Source organism: Carassius carassius, chromosome 30 (assembly GCF_963082965.1).
Source record: "Carassius carassius chromosome 30, fCarCar2.1, whole genome shotgun sequence".
Lineage (NCBI taxonomy): Eukaryota > Metazoa > Chordata > Actinopteri > Cypriniformes > Cyprinidae > Carassius > Carassius carassius.
In genome coordinates this window covers 3,418,271-3,442,386 of record NC_081784.1, presented here as the reverse complement: position 1 = coordinate 3,442,386, position 24,116 = coordinate 3,418,271, and the positions used below count along the sequence as shown (strand labels likewise).

Below are 24,116 nucleotides of genomic sequence, written 5' to 3'. Positions count from 1 at the left end.
GTTGCAGAGAGCCAGTATGAATGGCAATACATTTTCAGTGAATAGCGACTTAAAGGCAGTCTGTGACTTACAGCTATCAAATGAGTTCAGTAGATCTGCAAATTTAGAACAAAGAGAGAGAGAGAGAGAGAGAGAGAGAGAGAGAGAGAGAGAGAGAGAGAGAGAGAGAGAGAGAGAGAGAGAGAGAGAGAGAGAGAGAGAGAGAGAGAGAGAGAGAGAGGAAAAAAAAAAAAAAAAACAATGTTTGAAATGACATTAGGGAAACAACAAACACAAAGCTGTAAACATCTCCAATAATCCAGAAGTGGAATATGAACACATTTAATTCAAGCTTTGTAATGTGAAGCTAAACAAATTAAAAATATATAATCCATGTGTGGGTCTGTATGTACATGTTTAGTACAAAATACTAATAAAAAAAGCTTCTCCTTAAAAGGAAATTACGATGTTGAGGAGGGGCTTGATAGGTTTTTGTGTACTGTTTCAGATGTTCAGTTTCTCATTCAGAGTCTTCGGCTTAGACTCATCTCATTCGTGCCTGGGCTCTGTGTAAGTTCACCTCTTTACTTTATTTCTATATTTAGATTTCAGTTTTCAGAGCTGTTTGCATTGAGGTAACTGGAGTATAAACCATGCAAAAGCATGATAATATTATAATGTATTGTGTTTTTAATCTGAAATTTTAAGAAAATAAATGTACCATTAGCTTGCAGAGATGCCTATATTTTTAAGTAATACTTTCCAGAAAAGGTGACTGGCTTTTCCAGGTGTGTTTTATATACAAAAACTATTAAAGCAATCTTAAGCATAGATTTTATTCACATAATTAATTCAAGTGCCTTTTTCTGTTTCTGGTTTTTAGTTTCTCATTCAGTGTCTTCGGTTTAAATTCATCTCATCCGTTCCTGGACTCTGTGTAAGTTCACCTCTTTACTCTCTTCCTATATTTAGATCATTCAGAGCTGTTTGCACTGAGGCAATTGGAGTATACTCCATGCAAAAGCATGATGATATTATTATGTGTAGTGTTTTTTTTTTTTTTTTTTTTAAATAAAACATTTGCTTGAAGAGATGCCTTTATGTTTATAAGAGATAATTCTCAGAAAAGATGATTGGCTTTTCCAGGTGTGTTTTTATAAACAAAAATAATTAAAGCAATCTTAAGCATAGATTTTATTCACACATTTTATTCAAGTCCATGTTTCTAGATTCATATATGTCATTTTATTTAAATAGGACTGTCATGGTATTTAGTTAATGGATGTTCAGGCTCCGCTTTGAGTTTGGATTGTCATAATGGTGCAAAATATAATTTGGAATGCACTTGCCAGAGGGAGCAAGGTAATTTCAATTTCAGAGGGAGCATCATTAACTTCAGCTGGTATGTTCCCTTGACAACGAAGCACGGTGTCTTCGCTTATGGACACAGGCATAAAAAAATATACATCTTACATTTAAAAAAGTTATATATATATATATATATATATATATATATATATATATATATATATATATATATATATATATATATATATATATATATATTATAGCATATTTAAGAAAACTTTTTAAAATATAAAATGTATGTTTATTTGCAACAGTTATGCTAACAACAATAAAAATACATTTATGACATTAAAACAGCGCTATCTGCTGACGGAAACTGCTGCGGTGTCACGTGAACATGCCAGCTGAAGATAATAGGCGCATTCGATTTGAAGCAGCGCTGCACAGAATGATCACTGTATGACATCAAAGTACCGCGAGAGCGATTCGAATGCGTTGGATCCGTATGCTCTCTTACCGCACTCGCGGTACTTTGATGTCATACAGTGATCATTCTGTGCAGCGCTGCTTCAAATCGAACGCGCTTATATAATAGAGAAAACTACCTTGCTCCCTCTGCCAAGTGCATTCTAAACGACTACATAATGGCACGCACGTGCCCTGCTTACCCCAAAGTCCCCATTCCAAGGGGATAGGGGCGATCACTTCCATTTGGAATTTACCCAGTGAACCGAGACTCGTACCAGTACACACACACACACACACACACACACACACACATACACGTAGCCTATATACGGTGCACAGCATAAATGAGTACAACCCCTCTTAAACTCAACCAATTCAGCAATTGCTCTTTACGTAGAAGACATGTTAGGGTTCTTTGGAAATATGGGGTGAATTACAAACGTTTTTTTGCGCCCTAGAAGGGCACTTCGAGAAGGGAACGCCATTTGTAGGGAGGCTCCAAACGAAAATGAACAACTGAATCCCTTCACGAAGTCCGTTAGCGAAGGAACACGCGATGGTCATTTCACACAAATATCCGTTTGTGATCATCTGCAGTTAGGAAATCTTGCGATGCTTTTAAAAGCAAAGTTGGGGTTGATTTCGAGTTCACATACAAAGTATATAAAATAGGCTAATTAAATTGATCTATTTTAATGTAAGATAAAATATGTTTCGTCATTGATATGATGTAAGAAGGTAGTGCAAGCAAGTTTATTTTGAAAAAAGTTTAAAAGTAAATAAGACATAAATTGACAATATTCGAATAAAAAAATAATAAGTGCTGAATGCAGGCATGTTGCAGGCGCAGAATTGTCAAGGTAACACTTGGTCAGTCATTCCCTTCGCCAAGGGAGTTTATATAATGACAAACGCTTTTATGAGAGAGCAATGCCAAAGAACAAACTTCAAGGGCTATGCCTTTCGAAGGGGGGAGGATATAGGGATTCTCATTTCCTTTTGGAATTCTTTTGGAATATTTTGTTGCAAATATGACTACATCCTTCTGAAAGTTACTAAAAAATGTATAAGTAAATGTATTGAACCAAAAATTTTAAAGACAAGTCATTTCCTGGCAAATAAAAGTGTTATATAGTCCACTGAATCAAACTCAAACTTAATGCTGGCAGCAGTGTTACTTAGCATAAAAGAGGACAATGGGACAAGAGGAATACCATATCGTTGTTTTAAGTGTGAAAATATAGCAGAATTGGCATCGACATAAAAAAAAAATTACTTGTGATAAGGCTTCATAAACAATCAGGTCTTCTCTTTAAGTTTACATTTAGTGATGGGTGAAATTTGCTAGAATAAGAGCAGGATAAATAACATGCGTGTCTAAGAGCTGACAAAAGCTATGAAAAGAATGACAATTTATCTCACGGAGTATGACGCACCCTGCAGAAGTACAGTATGAAGGTAAAACAGTAGCAAAACTCGAGAGCTTGTTGATCTGAATGTGATAACTTGTCATATTAACATTTGTATTTGTAAGTTAAAATTTAAGCTGAATTTTCACACACTGACAATTATCAAAACACCTGTTTTAAATTGGAAAATTAGTTACAAATGTGTAGAAAGACATTCACATAAAGAAAATGACAGGCACAAATGGTTAAGACATATTTACTTTTGCACTTTACTTCAGTTCAGTGCCAAGTCTATGGAGCTATTCTTGTGCCAATAAAAATGAACGTAGCTTTTCAAGAAACTAATGAAAATATAAATTGAAACTAAATAAATTATCTCTAAAACTGAAAAAGAATAAATCGCAGGCAAATTTTTTGACTTCGTTTTTAATACACTGAATGTTTTGCTAACTATTTCACATATTTCAATCACTGATCTGAACTTACAAATGCGCTTCCAGAGTTTTAATTTACGCTTCTGAAGTTTTCGTTTACGCTCCCTGAGTTTTCGTTCGCCGTTCTGACACATTTCTCTCGTGTGGGCGGGGCTAGTAGCAGTGTGTTCTCATTGGTTACTGAGCTTTTGATTGATGGGTTCGTGACCTGGAAGTGAAGACGTCAGTGGTGTGTTTATGTGTGGATGTGAGCGTCTGTAATCGCAGCTTTCTGTTTCATTTTTTAATTTTATCTGTATTTACATGCTGCTACTACTTAGTTGGCAGAAGATTTTTAGGAGCACAAGAGATCTATTCAGTCTATTCAGGTGTAATTGCACATTAAAGTACTGTCTGTATATAATACTTAAAATATTGTAGTGTCCAATGTTTTCGGGGGAATATTTGTTTATTCCTGATGATTATTGTGCATGTTAGGCTGTGATTAGGTTCAGCTGTTAAAATTTAAAGAGAATACTACTAGCAAACGTGTGGGATATATTCAGCCGTCAAGAAAGTCAAACCTCAACCAGGTAATCAAAGTTGGCAACCATGGCCATCACACTACTCATTGTTAGCATGATATACGTTTACACCATCAAAATTAATGATCACTTAAATAAGAGTAATTTTAACTATATGAAAATTACAATCGTGGCCTGCTGTCAGATACAGGCCTCAAAGGGAAAGAATGTTCTTGTTGCCATTTTTAAAAAATTGATAATTGTATTTAGTTATTTTATTTAATTAACACTATCTTCTAACATTTAAAATTGTAAATAGATTTTAACAATCATCAACCGTTTCAATCGTGACCTATACAACCAGTTAAATAAATGTAATTGAAAATATGAATTCAAATAAATGTACATTCTTTACTGTCACTAAAGCATATACACAAGTAACACAAGTGAAGGTCTTGGATGCAATTATGTTGTTACAGGAAAGACCAGAATCCACAAAACATTAACTGCATAATATACATGTAATGCACAGTATTCTCATGATATACATTACTATACAAAATGCACAATTACAAATACAGAATACATTTTAAAAATTCATATACATTTTAAATGCAATGATTCTTTGAGCAGTTCCTGTTGCAGTACAAGTAACAAAGCAGTGACTGGACACAAGCAGTACAAGGATAGTCCACCCAAAAAAATAGGATTCTCTCATCATTTACTCACATTTATGCCAACCCAGATATATATGACTTTCTTCTTGACATAAACATAGACAAAGATATTTAAGGAAATAATCCATCGCTGTGAGTCCACAATACAAGTGGATTGTAACCCATGTATGCAAGACAGTGGGTTGGAAGTGATTTTTAATAGTTAAAACAGTCACATTATTAGTATATATTGTTTGACTTCAGAAGGAATTGATTCATCCACTGAGGTTGCATGGATTACTGTCACGCTCACTGTGTGTGGTTTTTAAAGCATCTCTAGGACTCGCAGAGATGGATTACTTTCCTTACAATCTTAATTCGTGTTTATCTGTAGAAAGAAAGTAAAATGCATCTGGGACAGCATGAGGGTAAGTAAAATAAGAGAGAATTGTATTTTTGGGTGAACTATCCCCTCAACATTCATATGCTATTGGTATGCTAATCCAAGATCAGCATAGTTTAATAAGAATAAAGTGAAACCTCTTGTGTACTTGTGAACTATGTTTGTTTTAATCTAGAGGTTATATTAAAATAAATCAGGTGTCTGAAGATCAAGATCCCAGTCATTCAAAGGTGGTGTGTCTGAACAAAGTAAGATTATTGTCTTATAGGGACAGTGGATCTCTGGTACTATCACTCCATCCTCTGTGTCAGCATCAGGCTCATTCGGCAAAGTTGCTCCACTCCCTGGAAAAAGAGAGAGGAAATGTATTATAATCTAACAATACAAACTGCTTTGAAATCCCCATACAGTAACAAGTTGCAGACTTAAAATATTTATTATATTTATATTTAAGGGATTTTACAGTACTAAATATTTACCTCTGAGTCAAGCAGCATTTATCATCAAGGGAAGTCGTGGCCTAATGGTTAGAGAGTCGGACTCCCAATCGAAAGGTTGTGAGTGCGAGTCCCGGGCCGGCAGGAATTGTGGGTGGGGGGAGTGCATGTACAGTTCTCTCTCCACCTTCAATACCACGACTTAGGTGCCCTTGAGCAAGGCATCGAACCCCCAACTGCTCCCCGGGCGCCGCAGCATAAATGGCTGCCCACTGCTCCGGGTGTGTGCTCACAGTGTGTGTGTGTGTTCACTGCTCTGTGTGTGTGCATTTCGGATGGGTTAAATGCAGAGCACAAATTCTGAGTATGGGTCACCATACTTGGCTGAATGTCACTTTCATTTTCACGTCACTACTGTTGTGTAACCAGTAGATGGCTGAATAGCCCTATATATAAACATATGGCTGTGCATTCCCTAGTTGCTGTAATGTCTTAATTACTTGCATGTATAAAGTTTTTAATTTGGACATATATTTATTATTAAAGACTATTAAAGATTTAACATTTGTCTCAGAAATGTTCATTTGAAGTGCACTTTTTTCATTATTATTAGTCAAATATGGACACAGAAAAAGCTATTTGTTACTCATACTAGATACATATAATAGCTTTATCAGTCATCTTTATCACACAAAGGTAATCCGAATAAATATTGCAACCAGGGCGATACTTCAAAATAATTGAGTGTTTACATATTACGAACAGAGAGGTGGTCTGTGGTCAAGTCGTGTCTCTCCTCTTTCAAAAACTTTGCATTGCAAATTAATCAGCAATTGAGAAATTCAGGTTTAAATAGCTTTATTGGCATGGTAAAAAAGGCTTTACATTGCCTAAGTTGAATCAGGCAGACAGCACTATGGTCCTTTGGCATTAGTAATTGACTGATACACTACAGATAGGCTACTGTACAGTACCCTAGCTCAATGTTGTTTGGGGTGGCTGGGGGGAAATATGATCTAATCGAAGGAAATATGATCTAATCGAAGGAAATATGATCTAATCGAAGACTGTAACCGAATATAGATAAACAAGTCATGTAATGATTGGGCTAACAGTTAAATCAAGACAACACAGCTCAGCTGACAGCTGTATAATGTTATGGGCTCTCACTGAGCTCTAAAATGCCTCTCTACCTGAAAAAAGCCAGTACTGTAATATAAATAGTATTAGTATAGTATAAAAAAAAATCAGACTTACCACAAGTAGGTTAACGTTATCCAGTATCCTCCTGATCGATATAGCGACAATGACTAATGATAAATATCATTCGTCTGTGCTATTCCTTCTATAAGAAATCATCTCAACAATATAGTGTAGCAGCAAATAAATACAGATATAAACTTAATATCACTAAAATGAAATAGAAAGCTGCGATTACAGACGCTCACATCCACACATAAACACACCACTGACGTCTTCACTTCCAGGTCACGAACCCATCAATCAAAAGCTCAGTAACCAATGAGAACACACTGCTACTAGCCCCGCCCCCACGAGAGAAATGTGTCAGAACGGCGAACGAAAACTCAGGGAGCGTAAACGAAAACTTCAGAAGCGTAAATGAAAACTCTGGAAGCGCATTTGTAAGTTCAGATCAGCGATTGAAATATGAGAAATAGTTAGCAAAACATGCAGTGTATTAAAAACGAAGTCAAAAAACTTGCCTGCGATTTATTCTTTTTTTAGTTTTAGAGATATTTTTTTTAGTTTCAATTTATATTTTCATTAGTTTCTTGAAAAGCTACGTTAATTTTTATTGGCACAAGAAAAGCTCCATACAAGTCGGCACTTACAACCTCTCAGATCTGACATTACAAGTTCAAATCCTAGCTCTCTGACTTTTGCTACTCCTTTTGCGGTATTCCTGTTGCAAAACTCACTTGCGCACTTAGATGTGAGAGAGCAGAGCCGGAGGCAAGGCTTTCCTGCGAATGAAGACATTTTATTGGTCGATGCCAGGCCAGTGGACAACGCAAGCCATCATGACTTGCCAAGAAAGAAATTTGTGTTTTATGCATATGTATCAGTTATTTGTAAAACACTTCATACTATTTTACTTAATATCCTTAGCCTTTACAGGATTTTGAGACACTGCATTCATCTTGTTATTCAGGTATTATCTGGTAGACAAATAATGCAACATCTTTCCTGTCTATATCCATGTATACAGTAAACTCGCTGTACCACAACAGCTGAGAAACAGGTGTGACATGCTTTGATCTCACCGCCACGCGGTCACGTGCTTCATGGAGCTATCAATAGTTCTAAACAAATTGCGCTGTCAATATGTTTGAATGGGATTAATCAGGACAGACAGCAGTTTCACTTTATTTGCAGCTATTTCTAATCATTAGGACATAAAGTGCATTGATTGTGCATGGATAAGCTGACGCTTTACGATAGCATTTTATTTTGGGGAATGAAACAGCATTATGTTCTCATACTCCTTGGCAGTCAAATGTGACTTTTAACCAATAAAATAACTTTTCCACATTTTAGCTCATTTCTGTTTAGTTAATTTGAATAGATTTTGGTACTAAATAATATGGGCAATAATTATGGTCCATGAATTACCATTCAAAATATAACATTTTCTAATATGCTTATTATTTATATTATAGTGAGTGTAGTATTTAGGGTTAAAATAGAGAAAATGTATTTAAATTCCAGTGCAAAGAGACAAATTAGAGACATTCGGTCGCCAGAAAGATAATATTCATATGTAATGCCATTGTTTAACCACTAGATGGTCTAGATGTTTAGTAAATAGCCTACATGTATTTAGCTCTACTATAGTTGTTCAAAACAGTTTTGCTGGTAATAACTGCTTATTTTTTGGGTTTTGCTCTTTAATGTACATCTAGACAGTATCAAACACTAGATTTTTATAAGTTAGATTTTTTAAATGTTGCATATAAAAAGGTTCCTAACTGACAAGCAAATTAGGAATTTAACCCAATGAAGAAGTTTAAATTCTTTTTACACAACATTAAAATAATAAAAACAACAGAGTTAGTCACAACTCTGGTACAGCGATATGCAGTGGGAAATAAATATGAAATATGTTGTATTATTTGTGTACCATATAATACCTGAATGACAAGATGAATGCAGTTTTAAAATCCTGTCAAAGCCAAGGATATTCAGTGAAAATAGTTTGCAGTGTTTTACATATAACTGATACATGAAAAAAACTAAAAAAACATCTTTCTTTCTTGGCAAGTCACAATGACGAGTGTTTTGATCATTGTGTGTGCAAATTGAAAGATTCAGCTCTTCACATAAGAGCTGTGAGTGTAACAATAGAGAAAATTATTAGCTGTGACAAGTTCTCACATTCAGATCAACACTCGAGTTTAGCTACATGCATGCTTGTTGTCACCACTAGAATTACTTACTATAGCAAAGCAAAATAAACCAAATAAACTCCGCAATTTTCACAAAAGCTCACAAATTTTCAAAGAAAGGTTCTTTCTCAGTTCCAAAAAATTGAATTAACAGTCTTGCGTTCACATCATAAAGACAAATCTCCACCATTCACCATGGATTTAACATTAAAACTATTGGAACAACTTGTGGCAGAAATGATGAGCATGTGGCTAAATGTACATCTTGCATATGTAAATGCAGACATCAAATAAAAATCTCCGAGATGTAAATGTGCGATTTGGGTGCTTTACTGTCAGATGCTGGTGCCTCCCACTGTAAAACTTAATGGCACTAGTGCTGATTTTCCTCAAACATTAGTCTGGAGCCCTATAATGTTTCTTGAAGTCAGAAAAGTTATAACAGTGTAAGAAGAATTTTGTCTATGGCAATTTTCACCGCAAAAAAATAAGAAATGCCACCAATATCACTGCAAATTTTGAGAAAAGCAGTAGCAAAATCAGTAATTTTAGCCCACAAATAACAGAAAAAAGTTATATGAAATCCTGGAGGGACTGATAAACTGATTTAACCTCTTCCAAGGCTCATATTTACAAAATAGAGACTTCTGTGAATCCATACTCTGGTCTCAGGAGACCAAGCCAATCATTTCGGATTCAAAAGCATCAGAAATGTTGCTAGAGGAGTACAGTGAGAAGTTATTGGTAGCCACAGTGACATTCAGTGGTAGTAAAGCTTTTAGGGATGAATAAGTGCTGAAGGTGTGAGGGAGTTGTGCTTTGTCAACGCTTGCATGTATTCACACACTACTGTGTGATGTAATACAAAAACTTGAAACAGAAGATGCTACCCTCCCCTCATTCCCTGCATTATTGGGCAATTTCTTTTAGCATGACATTAAAGACATTCATTCTCCCAAGGTTAAAATCCTTCAGTGGACATTTATTTCACCCAATCTTAATGCTCTTGAGCAGCTGTGGGGGATTCTGTTGAGCTGAGCTAAGCAAAACTCCTCATTAAAAATCAGAGCATTTAAGGAGGTCGTCCAGGAGTTAAACAGGACAGATGTGAAAATTTGTCATGAACTTGTGAACATGAACACTCAGTGCCAAGAAGCATCAGAGCAGTGTACTTCTGGAGTACATACTAAGTACTAGAATATTATTATTTTCTAAATCTAAAACTAAATCTAGGGTGTACTCATTTCTATAATCCTTAATTTAAACAAAATGGGCTTATTTACTTATTTTACAGAAAATATTGGCATACATTTTTTTAAGTATATGTTTAAATTTTGCCATCTTTCCATGAATTATATTAGTGATCTTTAAGAAAATACATTTCAATCATGAAATCTCTCTGAACATTTTAGTATGGTAATGGATATGACAATGTTAATGTATTTGATCTTGGTGGAACAGATCTGGGCTGAGTTTCCCAAAAGCTTCGTAAACCTAAGAAGAAAAATGATCTTAATATCACGGTCTGTTTCCCAAAAGCATGTAACGCAAGTAGCACTTGAAAGTCATTGTAGATCTATGAGTGCTCTGGAGTAATCTCAAAGCCCTAAGTGCATCGTAAGAAGACAGATTTATGCGGTCACCTGCAGGACAATCAGCAGATTACACCTTTAACTGGATTCAAGTGCACTTTCTGACTCGTTTTCTTTATTTATTTTTAATTAATTTATAAATTAATTATTTAAAAAGGGCAGTAAAAAAATAGAAATACACATTTAAATTAAATTACTAAAAAGCAACAACAACAACAACGTCATTTTACGATCGTTTGTTATTATTTCACGTGCGTTTCCTCACATGCGTCATATGATGCTTTTTTAAAGAACATAATTTTGTGTATTTGGTCTAACAGAATATGCTGACATGCTTTACTGTTTATTATTTTTCAAATACTGTACATTATTGTAGGTCCTCTATGTCCCGCCTCTCTCAAACGATCCTTTCCATAATCACGAGCTTCATCTTTCAAAATAAATGTAAAGACTATACAGACTATAAGAAATAATGTCCTTATTTTTACCATCAGTTCAAGCCTGAAAGAAGAACAGAGTCACACGACAGACACAGTGCTGAAGCTCGTATGTGTTTGCAGAACACAAGCCACAGATGGTTAAGACAGCTGACTCCACTGTGTGACCCTCTCTCTCTATCTCTCTCTCTCACACACACACACACACACACACACACACACACACACACACACACACACACACACACACACACACACACACACACACACACACACACTGTGAAAAACTCTGCATTTGAACAGTCAATAGCATATACTTACAGTAGCTGATTAAGAAGCGCCACATTGTCGTAGCAAAGTCAGAATGACCTCTCCTAGGTTCACGAAACGGTTGTCCATCAAATGCGTTGCAGTTCTGTTGTAAGTACTGTAATCTTAAGATTCCTAAATGCATTTACTGTACTTTTGGAAGGCCAAATAGAGTGCTTTTGCTTTCGCCTAGATACACACAGCGTCTCTGTGACATGACTGCTTCAACACTAACTGCGGTTACTGAAACCACGTCTTCTTTCTTTGCGGGAACATTTGGGCAGCATTATGCAAATATTCCTACATCTTGATGTAGACGTGTGGGGGCGTGTTTAAAATGAGCCTTTTTAGTGAGCCGTGGCAAAGTCTTAACTTTGATAAAGTGATAAATCTCTGGTTTTTAGACTTTGCATCTTTGCATCTTCAGGAATCTTATCTATGCACAATCACCTTGTAACACTCCAAAGAGAAGGGAAACTTGAAACCCCTTTAATGCAATCGCACGTAGCCGTGCTTTAAGTGCTACTTAAGAGTTGCAATCAATTTCTCAAGTGCTTAAATGTCACCTTATAGAAATGTTAACCTTATGCTGCATTCCAGATAAAGTGAATAAAGTGACGTGACATTCAGCCAAGTATGGTAACCCATACTCAGAATTCGTGCTCTGCATGTAACCCAGTGCACACACACAGCAGTGAACACACATAAACATTGAACACACATCCAAAGCAGTGGGCAGCCATTTATCCTGCAGCTGGGACGGGGGAGCAGTTGGGGGTTTGGTGCCTTGCTCAACCCACAACCCTAGGATTAGGAGTCAAACTCTCTAACCACCTGGCCACAACTTACCCTTAAACTCGGATATAATAACAATTATTAAATTATATTATACTTTATATAACAATATATATTATAGGCTGCTTTATAGGGATGTCCCCGACTAATTATTTTCATAGTCGAATCGGAATTTTTGAATCTTGCCGATATTCGGCTGATAGTCGAATCATATGTTTTGGGGCGGGGGCAAAATACAATGCATCCATGTGCCGTAGCCTCTGTTGGCAATTGATTCCACCTGGAATCTTTATTTGTCAAGCCTCTTTCTTCCAATCATCCACATTTCATTTAATGCTTGTTGGTGATGGTGTGCAGTTGACATGGCGACTTTGGGTGGTTGGCTATGGAGGCCCACATGCACAAGGCTCTGATGATCTGTGTGCAGTGACATTGCCCTGGTCACCACTGTTATAGTAGTTGCTGGAGATTTGTCACACTGTGGCCCTGCGGTCAGTGTGAACAATGCTCAATAGTCTCCGCTTCTCTCTGACATCAATGAGCTGTGGATGACACATGGCTGGATGGCAGTTCAACCATTGATCCCTTTTGATACATACTTACTACAGCGTTACCTGAACAACCCTACAACTGCTCCATTTCTAGATCAAAGTTACAAGGTGCTGTGCCACAAACATTAGCCTTTTAGAGGAGAACCCTCTCAGTGCCATCCAAGGTAAACAATCAGACTGCAGTGGATGTGTTTTATGTCATCTTATAACAAGGACATGCATACATTACATATTTTTGTCTAAAGATGTATTAAATATATGTATAGATACGGAGCCTTTGCCATCTACGTTTTGCTAATTGCTGAATTTGTTTAACAAATCTGTAGGGCTGAAATGTAATTTCGGCAAATGTTGATGCATGCATGCTGTACTAGAGTGCATTTCATTAAGTTTGATCTGATTCTTCCTTGTGGTTTTGCTTACCACATGGCCATTGTTTACACAAGTAAACACAAAGTGTACAATTTTGGACAAGGCCTTTGTGTGGTAAAAATAAGTTGTTGTTGAATAGTAACACACAAAAACAATAGCTCTCACATCTCAACCTGACAAGCATTCCGTTTTCCATACAAAACAGGAAATGGGAAAATGGGAAGATCTCAGTCTCTTTCTACGTGTATATCTTTCTTGAAAGGGTGTAATATTTTTTTTAAATGCATGCTATATTTGCAATTCTATTTTGTGAAATAAGCTGTGCAGAAACTTTTAAACTCATTGGTTGCTTTTTTTCAGGAACAGGGAACTCGAGCATGGAGAAGGAGTGGAGATTACTTGGTTTCCTTGTTCTGTCATTATGTTTTCTTGTCAGCAATGGCCAAAACATTGGTAGGGACAGATTTTACTTGATTAGATTATTCAGCACAATTTCTGTATATTTCATTTGGTCAAGTTGTTGATTAATTTAAAAGTCTCTGGTTTTCTTCTCTCAGTCTGTACACAGAACACAGAATTTTTTGAGTGAGAGAACCTGATGAGAAATCAGTAGCAACAAACTACTTAAATTCTAAAAACTTCAGTATTTTTTTGATCCGTTTAATATTAGTGTGACAAAGCCTTTGCTTGGGTGTTAAAAACATTTTGAGTGTTAGTTTGAAGTCTGAAGGTTATATAGTTTGAATATTTGTATCAAATCAAAAACATTCCAAGCAAGTCTCAGAGTATTCTGTCAATGTAAATTGGGATATATATATATATATATATATATATATATAAATTAATTCTGATTACATAGAAAAGACAGCGGAGGTTGAGTCAGAACAGGCTGACATTTAAAATTATTTTGAAGTCTCAGGTTAAGGCAACATAGAAACAGTGGCACATTTGCAGCAAATACTGATTACACCCTTAAAATAATCTTTGTGTTATTTTTGTTATTTGTGCAAACGTAAGAACTAAGAGCAGAATCAAGTTGTCAAAGTTATAACAAAAATTCTTCCATTTGGTTTAGGCTGCACCGAAATTCAAGCAGACATTGTGCTCCTTGTTGACTTATCTGAAGGCATCGAACAGAGCGAAGTGAGGAAGTTCCTCCATTTTTTTGTGGACAGTTTTGACCTTGGACCCGACAAGGTGAGAGTGGGACTTGCTCAGTACAGTGACAGACCATACCAAGAGTTCCTGCTCGGTGACTATTCAGATAAGAGAGACTTGCACCAAAAGTTGAATGAACTCATCTACCGTATAGGAGGCACCAACACTGGTCAGGCTCTGACTTTCATCCGTAAGAGTTACTTTAGACAGGCCAGAGAGAAAGTTCCTGGCATTGCCATAGTCATCACAGATGGGGAATTAAATGATGATGTGGAGGAACCTTCCCGGAGATTAAGAGTCCTAGGAGTTTCCATCTTTGTCATCAGGGTGGTAAAGGGCAACATGGAAAAACTGCGTACCATTTCTAATATCCCACATGAAGAGTTCTTATTCAGTATCGACAGTTATCAAGAACTGCAAGGTCTAAAAGAAAGTCTACGCAACAAGGTGTGCTCAACTGTGACGCTCCAGTCAAAAGGTAACACATTTTATTTGGTATGGTTTCTATTTGTATCTATACTATGAGAGTAGCAAAACAAAAACTTTTCTTAAATGTACTAGCTTTGAGTCCCACTCCCATCACACAGTGAACTCCTATCTGCTGTTTTCTGTGCTCAAGTATGATACAGTTTATTGATTTATTGCTTAAATGCAAATCATTTTATTCATTGATTTTCATTCTCTTCAGCTCTTGAGCCAACATTTGCTGATCTCTTCATATTGGTTGATAGTTCAGCATCTAGACAAGAGCAGCAAATAATAAGGAATTTTCTTCAAAGACTGATCCAGCAGCTCAATGTGGGAAAGAATACTAATCGTGTCGGCCTGGCTCAGTTCAGCGAAAATGTCAAAGAGGAGTTCTTGCTAAATACCGATAAGACCAGGAATGAGATTTTGTCATCTATTCGCAGCCTGACACTGAGGCCTACAGGGGAGCGTAGAATTGGCAATGCAATTGAATATGCTCGTAAAAATTTCTTCAGTACTGCCACTGGAAGCCGAGTCTCTGAAGGCTTTAAGCAGTTTCTGTTAGTCATTTCAGCTGGAGAATCCGCCGATGGTGTAATCCAAGCATCCCGCACAATCAAAGAAGATGCAGTGACTGTTTTTGCTGTTGGCTTGAGCAAAGCTGATGCAAATGAAATGAAGGACATCTCTAGTCAAACACACAGCTACAAATTAGTAGGTAACATCCAACAAGTACTACAACAAATTACGTCTGCCATTGACAAATGGGAAAATGCTGCTGTCACAAATGGTGAGTGCATGCATGATCTTCAAATCTTCCATAAAACCCGTAAACGTTTGATTTGCTAGGTTTAATCTTGAAAAACTATTATGTAGTATATAATCTAAAAGTTCTAAAATTCTCGTGTTTTTTTTTTTGACAGAGTGGATGTTTGACAGGGTGGCAGATATTGCTTTTATTGTTGATCAGTGCGAAAATATCAGATCTGAAAAATTCCAACTCGTGCGCAACTTTCTCAAGAACACCATCGGAGGTCTCGATGTGGGTGAGGGAAAAATAAAAATAGCTGTGGTTCTCTATAGTGACGTCCCTCGAGCGGATGTCTACTTCGACACCTTTGATAATAAGACTGACATCCTGCGCTACATCAGCACCATGCCATTTGGTCGTGTTAAAACATACACTGGAGCTGCTCTCAAGTTTGCCAAAGAGAAAGTGTTCACCCAAAAAAGAGGCAGCAGAAAAGATCAGAATGTTCAGCAGGTTGCTGTTGTGATCACTGATGGAAAGTCATCAGATGAGGTGGCCAGGGCTGCAGCAGCATTGCGGCGATCTGGCGTCACTGTATTTGCGCTTGGTATCAAAGACACAGAGGAGGAGGACTTGAGAGCGATTGCATCCTATCCATATAAAAAGTTTGTTTTCAATGTGAAAGACTTTGATAAACTAAATTCAATTTCAAATATTTTAATCAGAACACTTTCCAATCAAATCACAGATTCCTTCATACCTACAGGATCACAGCGCTTTGCATTAGAAGGTTGGTAAGATGTTTTTACTCATTTTCTCAAATGACTAAGAGCACAGTAATTATGAAAAAAAATAATAATCTGTGTACTTTTCAAAATCTCATTTCACTCCAATGCAGGTTGTAAGCAAGCAACCAAAGCCGACATATACTTTCTTTTGGATGATTCAGGAAGTATTCAAAATACTGAGTTTGCTGATATGAAGGCCTTTACTAAGCAATTGCTTGAAGCATTTGAGATTGGACAAAACCATGTGCGCTTTGGGTTGGTGACATTTGCAAGCCGCGCAACAACAGTTTTTCGAGTACATGAATATAACACAAAAGCTGATATCGAAAATGCAGTGACATCCCTCATACATAAGGGAGGGGGCACCAGGACTGATCTGGGATTGAGAGAAATGATCCCACTTTTCGGAGAAGCAGCACGAACACATGGGGAAGAGGTCCGAAAGCTCCTGATTGTCATCACGGATGGCGAGTCAATAGGGACAGACGAGCCTGTAGAAGTACCTGCTAATCTGCTGAGAACAGAACATAATGTCATCATTTATGCTATTGGTGTGAAAAATGCATCTGTGCCAGAGCTGGAATTAATATCTGGCAGCCCACAAAGAACATTTTATGTCAAAAACTATTATTTACTTGATGAAATCAAGAAAGGGATGATTACAGAAATATGCGGTGAGAAATTAAATTATGGCATATGTTTATTGTGTATTTTTGCACTGTTACTTGCTTTGCAAAATGTTTTAATTGAATGGGTGATAAAATAGTACAGTGCGTGCAGATACATTTTTTTTCTCTTGGCCTAAATAGAATTTGTTTCAAGATTCCTTTCACAGGAGGAGTGATCACTTTATGAATTTCTTATTTTCAGGTTGTGAAGGTCTTTTTGCAGATGTTGTCTTCCTGCTTGATGGATCAGAAAGCGTCCATGCTGAGGACTTTGAAAATATGAAGGAGATAATGAAGCTTGTGATAGATAAGTTTGCAACTGGACCATTCAAGGAGCGTGTTGCGGTTGTTCAGTATGGCACAAACACAAAGGAGGAGTTTTCCTTAAATACATTTGATAATAAAGATGCATTATCAAAGGAAATTAGGAATATTAAAAAGATGAATGGAGAAACAAACACTGGAAAAGCACTTACAGATGTATTAAATTTTTTTGACATTTCTAAAGGAGGACGCTGCGGTGCTTTAAAGTTCTTGATAGTTCTTACAGATGGAGAGAGTAGGGATGATGTAGCCGAGCCTGCTAAAGTCTTGAGAGACAGTTTCACCAACATTATTGCCATTGGTATGAAACATGCAAACAGATCTCAGATTCTTGACATTGCTGGATCCCATAATGGATCCGAAGAAGGAGCATTCTTTGAAGAAACATTTGTTTCCTCAAGAGAGTTAAGTAATGCCATCCGTCCTACGATCTGCAACACAGGTACGTAAACCAAATCTGAGATTTTTAGAAAAGATCACATCATGTCACTTCTGTAACTTGATGTTAAATACCCTGAAAAAAAATGTTTTTAGTCAATGTCTGTTATCTTTGAGGGCATCTACATGCAAGTGTACTCCTAAAAGTGAAAACATTTATAATAGTCTTTCTTCTCCATTTAAATGGAACAAAAGTAATGATAACACATCTTGCACTCAAAATCTGTTCCATTTCCAAAGTCCCCTGAGACTATCTGAATCTGACCAGTGTAGCATGTAGACTTGTATCGTTCATGTCTGTTTTGCAGAAGGATTGCACATTTGTAATGTGAACATCCACTAAAGACTTGTAATTCTTCAATACAGTTGTAAATATAATTGTATTACAGTAAAAACCACTTCAAATATTAGCTAAAGTGTGTTTGTCTCCTGCTAAAGTGACTTTTCCATATGAATTCTAAGATTAACATTATATATCTTTCCAGAATGCAAGATGAAAACCATTATTGACATAATCTTCCTTGTTGATGCCTCTGGAAGCTTCAATAAAGATGGTTTTCAAGAAATTATGAACCTAATTAAATATATTGTGAGAAAATCTGCAGTTGGAGAAAAGCGGGTACGATTTGGGGCCATCACCTACTCTGACAACCCGCAGTTGGAGTTCACACTAAATCAGTACTACAGTCAAACTGATATTCTGAGGGTTATCTCAAACCTCAAAGCTTCAGGAGGAAGCAGAAACACAGCCCGAGCCCTGATGTATACACTCAACTACTTTGATAAAAAACATGGTGGACGACGGGAAGAGAATGTTCCCCAAGCGCTATTTCTGATTACAGATGGCAAGGCTAATGACATTGATAGTCTGGGAAATTGGCTTGTTACCCTGGCAGCGTCAAATGTCACCTTTTTTGCTATTGGTATCAAAGAAGCTGATAAGACACAGCTAAATCAGACAGTGGGATATGAAGGAACAATGCACTATGCGAACAACTACAAGGATCTGTGTGGACTACAAACACAGGTCGCCCAAGAGATCTGCGAACCAAGTAAATCTTATTCTTATCACCATACACCCCTTATTTCCATACAGACCCCCCCACCCCCCACCCAGCTGAAATGCATGTCTGATCAGTTTTAGCTGAAAGTAACTTGGTTTTAAGCTTGGAAAAAGCTTAAAACATGTCAGTTCCATTGTTCTGTCTCTGTCTGCACAACAGTAGTGTTTTTATCTACGGCACATTTATTAAAACTACTTAAATGTCCTAACTGGACTATGGCCTAGTCCTGGCATAATCTAAGCCCTGTCTGTGAAACCAGACCTTCATGTCATACACTTTTTCTGAACCTAAAAGTTTTATGTGAATGTATCTTCTGATAATCGTATCAAAGGAATAATATACATTTACAAGTATGTTGACCACTGCATTTTGTAAGTAACTACGTTTTCAAAAGAGTAAGTTGACTTTAAGGGACTGTTTCTGCTCGGTCAGTTTGCATCTTGATTAATCAGATTGATGTCCAATTATACTTCACATAAATACAGATATAAATCCGATCTACACTTCCCATGATATATGGCAACACAATTCACTTCAAAATTCGTCCCCATATGATGCTTAATGTTTGTGTCTCATGGTTGCTTTATCCATGATTGCTTGGCCAGGTGTGGATTGCTTATGTGGTCAGGTCGCATCTTGTAAGTGTCTTAGACCAGTGTTTCCCAAACTTTTTGCAGCTTGCACCCCTTTCTAGTGTTTGACGTGTCAAGCACCCCTACCACCTCACACCAGTTAAAAACCACATTTTTAACTGCAATAATACAAATATTTCATGTATACAGGGCTTGACATTTATGTTTTTGCTCACCTGTGGCTATTGGTTTTCCAAAAGTACAAGCCAATCATCATTTTCAATGGCCACAATTTTGTTTTAGGGAAATAGTTTTATATGTCTAGTTACTGCTTACTTAAATATATTTAAATTGATTTTCAGTCATGTGTTGCCTAAGGCCATTTTTGCCTAAATGTATTAAACGCATGTGTCATCTTTCATATCAAATTCTTACTATTTTATCAATAATTTCACTTAATATGTTAAGACAGTATCAATACATTATCCATTATCAATCACCATTTACACCAAATGTAATAAAACTTGAGTCATTCTCGCTGAACTTGCAGTCCTTCCCTATTTAGATGTATTGATCAGGTTAATTGTCCAGTCGGGCATGTAAAATTATCTTTCACATGCCCCTTCAAAAAAAATCCACTTGTCCCAGACAAGCATTAATGTCAAGCTCTGTTATTGTATAAATTTAACCCATCAATGTGGAAGTGTACAGATTCACTGTAGCTTTAAAGAACTGTCCATTAATGTAGTCCTAATGGTTTTTTGTTTGTTTGTTTCTCTTTCTAGTTTGTGAGAAGAAACAATTAGACCTTGTTTTTTTAATTGATGGATCAGAGAGTATTAAAACGTATCAGTGGGATGCTATCAAAAGATACATGATTGGCATTGTGAGAGAGCTGGATATTGCTCAAGTCAAATGGCGAGTGGGTGTTGCCCAGTTCAGCGATATATTCATGCACCACTTTTACCTGAACACATACAATAGTTTTGTAGAAGTGAAGGAAGCTATAAAATATATTGTTCAGCGAGTACAGGGCACAAGTACTTGGGACGCCCTGAGAAATATTCGATACTACTTCACAAAAGAGAATGGATCCAGAATAGATGAAGGAGTCCCTAAGAATCTCCTGCTGATCACAGATGGGGATAATAGAGAAACGGAAGATTGGACTACAGTAGAGTATCTCAGAAACAATAGCATATACATAACTGCCATTGGAATAGGCAAAGATGCAAATAAACCTTTGCTGTCTAGAATATCTGGAGGGAATACGGTCCTTATAGATACCTATGAAGGCCTTTCACTGAAGATGAACATAAGGAGAGTGTTACATTTCCTCTGTGAAGACAGAGACATACCCGATATTCCCACACCTGGTAAGTGACTAGATTTTATAGATTTAGATGGTAACTGATTAACTGATTTTAACAATTTCTTTGATTATAGCTATGATTTATTTGACATGTTTTATTGCAGCGTGTGTCTTTTGCTTTATGTTTTTAAGAAAGGCTTCTATTTACTGATATATATATATATATATATATATATATATATATATATATATATATATATATATATATGCCCTGAAAAGATACAAAATTAATAACCTTTTTTAAATCACCTGTGGATGGCAGAAAATTCTTAAGTGATTTTGGGAAACTCATCTAACATGGCAGTATACTGAGGAGTGTACATATGTATGCATTTGCAATAATGATAATGATGTATATGGAAGGATATTCCAGACTGTTTTCTAAATGGTTTGCAAATAATATTTTAATATATGGGCACATTATTTCTGATGCAATCGCAAAATTACTGTTTGCGTTTTCACAAACACGCAGTGACTAGCAAATTTTAAATCGAAAAAGCCAAGTCCATTTGCAACTTTATTTCCAATGTCTCACAAGTTATGAACCTGTCCTAATTAAATAGCAATATTATTTACCACGTCTGCTTTTTCACTCTCTGTGTGTCCTGCATGTAAACTGCCAAAACTCAAATGGAATTGCAATTCTTTTTGCATTTGAATTTCAGATGCCTTACACAGAGACCTTTCAATATACTAAGGGCCGTGTTTGTATTGGGAAATGAAATTACTTACAGATAATTGTGCCGAACGCTTTGAACAATAGAATAAGGCATCGCTAAAGGCAGCTGCCAATCTGATAGGTGTGTTTGAATGAACAGACAGTGAAAACCAGGTCTCCTTATATATGTGATTGGTTAAAATGTACAACACTTTAAAAATGCCTAAAATGACATATGGTGCAACATGATCAGGTCTTAATTTGATGCCACAATGGACACTGTAAATTCATTCTCACTTTGTTAGCAGCAGACGTAATAGATTTAAGCTGAAGTCCCCATGACCAGGGGAAGGCTAAGCCTTACACACATGCTCTGCCTATGACAGACAAATCCAAATTAAACCCTGTGGCTCATGACGATTCATTGATGTCTAAAAAAACAAAACGATCGGTCAGTTTAAAAAACGTAATAGTATTTATATTGTTTTTTATTTTATTTATTTATTTATTTTTTTTTTACCTCTGATTCACGCAATGCCCGAACTGTTAGAACCCTTGTGAACGTGCTTCACAGCAGCTGGCACCTTAGGTATCATCTTCTTCTTCTACTTGCTTTATGGCAGATCGCAGACTTATAAGTGCATTATTATCTCTCAAATGGACCATTGACTCTCCTAACTGAGATTGTAGATAGCATCAGTGGTCCACTTGAGAGGTAGGTGACGGTAATGCACTTATAATAATACATTGATTTTCTATTTGAAATTTGGCAGTTGCGTTTGGATTATATCACAATTATTGCATCCACATATGGAAAATGCAACTGAAAATACAATTTGCAATTCCTTTTGAAAATAATCCAGAATATCCTTATAGATGTATATTATTTTGTCTATACCCTTTCTTGAAGATTGTGAACCATTGTTTTGTTTTGTTTGACCAGATTGTGATATTGACATTGCCTTTGGGTTTGACGTGTCCAGACGAACAAGCACACAACCTCTGTTCAGACCTCAGGTGGAACAGTTGATTTCTGCAGCCATCCATCATATCTCCATGATTGGTGATCTGTGCTGCATCGTAAAGGACAAGATTACAACTAGATTTGGCTATAGGCTTGTATCTGGGACAGATGGGAGTGTTCTGGAAAATTATGGCTTTGAGAAGTACAGAGAAGATTTGGTGAAGAAAGTGATGTCATGGCGACCTACGGCACAGCTGGACTTCAACAAGCTTCTGTTAGATTCCTTCAGAGAAATGTTAGCCTCATCCAAAGCCAAGGCAAAGGTGGGAGTGTTTTCGAGATATAAAATTAACCATCAAAGTGAGTGTCAACTATATATTATATTCTTCATGTTAATGTTCCCTTAAATAAACGAGCACCCCTGCTGATGTTATTTTCAAATGAATTTAATTGTAAAAAATGTTTTACTTCCATACTTCTATACTTTCATAAGAAATGTTAAACTATCATTTTCATGAACAATGAAATACTATGCACTTGAAGTTTGGCATGATATTTCACCCAAAATTATGCTTTAAAATTAAATTGTATCAGTAAGAGCAGTGTTAGAAAAAATATGAATTTCAAAAATGTTAATTTCCTAGTATGCAGCAGGATCTACAACAGGCTGTAAATGACAATAGATGGAAGAGTCCAACTAAACATGTTTTGGAAATCAGATTCAGCTCATTGGTGTACTTTTTATTTTTCTTTGGTCACTTAGGTTCATATCGGGCACCTAGATGCCATTAAATATTTATTGCTTATTTAGTTGATGGTACTTTGAAAACAGTGTTTACAATCCCCTGACATTTAATCATGTGTCTAGGTTTTGATAATCTTCACAGACGGGCTGGATGATGAAATTGAGCATTTAAAGGAGAGATCAGAGGAACTTAGGCAAAGTGGTAAGTGATGTCTTTGGCTGTGTCCACATGAATCTGGATTTATTTGAAAACTCTGTTTTTCGTTTTGTCTACTCTAATGCTTTCAAGTGGTTTCCAAATGATGTACGCTCACATTGAAATGTTTGAAAATGCATATATCACCTCACTGCATATATGTAAAATGTAAGCTCTCTGAGTTATAACAAAAGATTAAACATAAAAAAGTTAAAATTTTATTAGAAAAATATCCAACCACTTGCTGGTGCATCCAGGTCACACTTTAAATCACTATTCCATATATTTAAATGCACAATTGATTTGTTTTGCCGCAGATCAGCAATGGTGTGTAAATTTTCTGTCATATTTCCAGGACTGTGAAATTAAAAGTAATGTGATATTAAGTACAAAGTAGCATTATCTTTAACAACACTATTAAAGTGAATAGCAGGCACAACAATGCTGCTGCAACCATAGATATCTATAGGTACAATATCATATGGCATAACATGAATAATGTTTTTCAGATACTTGCGTGTTTAAAGTCCACACTTTCGCTGCATTAGATTTACCTCGGAAGTCATAGCAGGGAATGATGTCACGGCCAAATGGACCGTGTTCAAGTCAGAAAGAATGTAATGGAGTTCACTCATGTTAGCGTTAGCAGTGTTAGCATTTTGTAACTACACACACTCGCATATATCATAGCATCATAACATGTTCACTGATAGAGGTTGGGTGGTAATTAGTGTACGTATGACTCAATAATGACATGGGAATACAACAGAAGCTTTATAAGTATTGTAATACCTATAGCTTTCACTTACTTTTTATGTAAGGAGCAGCTATCTTGAATTGTCAACTTGGAGTTGAGCAAGGCGGACTGAGTTCCCAAGAAGAAACTTCAA

At 36.4% G+C, this 24,116-nt stretch overlaps 1 protein-coding gene and 1 long non-coding RNA gene across 2 annotated transcripts in view; both read left to right on the top strand.

Moving 5' to 3' along the window:
* The first annotated feature begins 875 nt into the window (after positions 1-875).
* Positions 876-13,636, top strand: LOC132110435 (uncharacterized). The gene is made up of 3 exons (XR_009424650.1): positions 876-916; positions 13,421-13,513; positions 13,618-13,636. It is a non-coding gene; the product is annotated as an uncharacterized LOC132110435 (long non-coding RNA).
* A 22-nt stretch (positions 13,637-13,658) lies between these two features.
* The window catches only part of LOC132110284 (collagen alpha-6(VI) chain-like), a 34,163-nt gene continuing 23,705 nt past the window's right edge, over positions 13,659-24,116 (top strand). The window contains exons 1-11 of the mRNA XM_059516856.1: positions 13,659-13,669; positions 13,835-13,845; positions 14,136-14,696; positions 14,907-15,476; positions 15,610-16,227; positions 16,336-16,899; positions 17,096-17,659; positions 18,141-18,707; positions 20,077-20,667; positions 22,265-22,608; positions 23,154-23,232. Coding sequence (XP_059372839.1) covers positions 13,659-13,669; positions 13,835-13,845; positions 14,136-14,696; positions 14,907-15,476; positions 15,610-16,227; positions 16,336-16,899; positions 17,096-17,659; positions 18,141-18,707; positions 20,077-20,667; positions 22,265-22,608; positions 23,154-23,232 — 4,480 coding nt within the window. The remainder of the gene's footprint in view (positions 13,670-13,834; positions 13,846-14,135; positions 14,697-14,906; positions 15,477-15,609; positions 16,228-16,335; positions 16,900-17,095; positions 17,660-18,140; positions 18,708-20,076; positions 20,668-22,264; positions 22,609-23,153; positions 23,233-24,116) is intronic.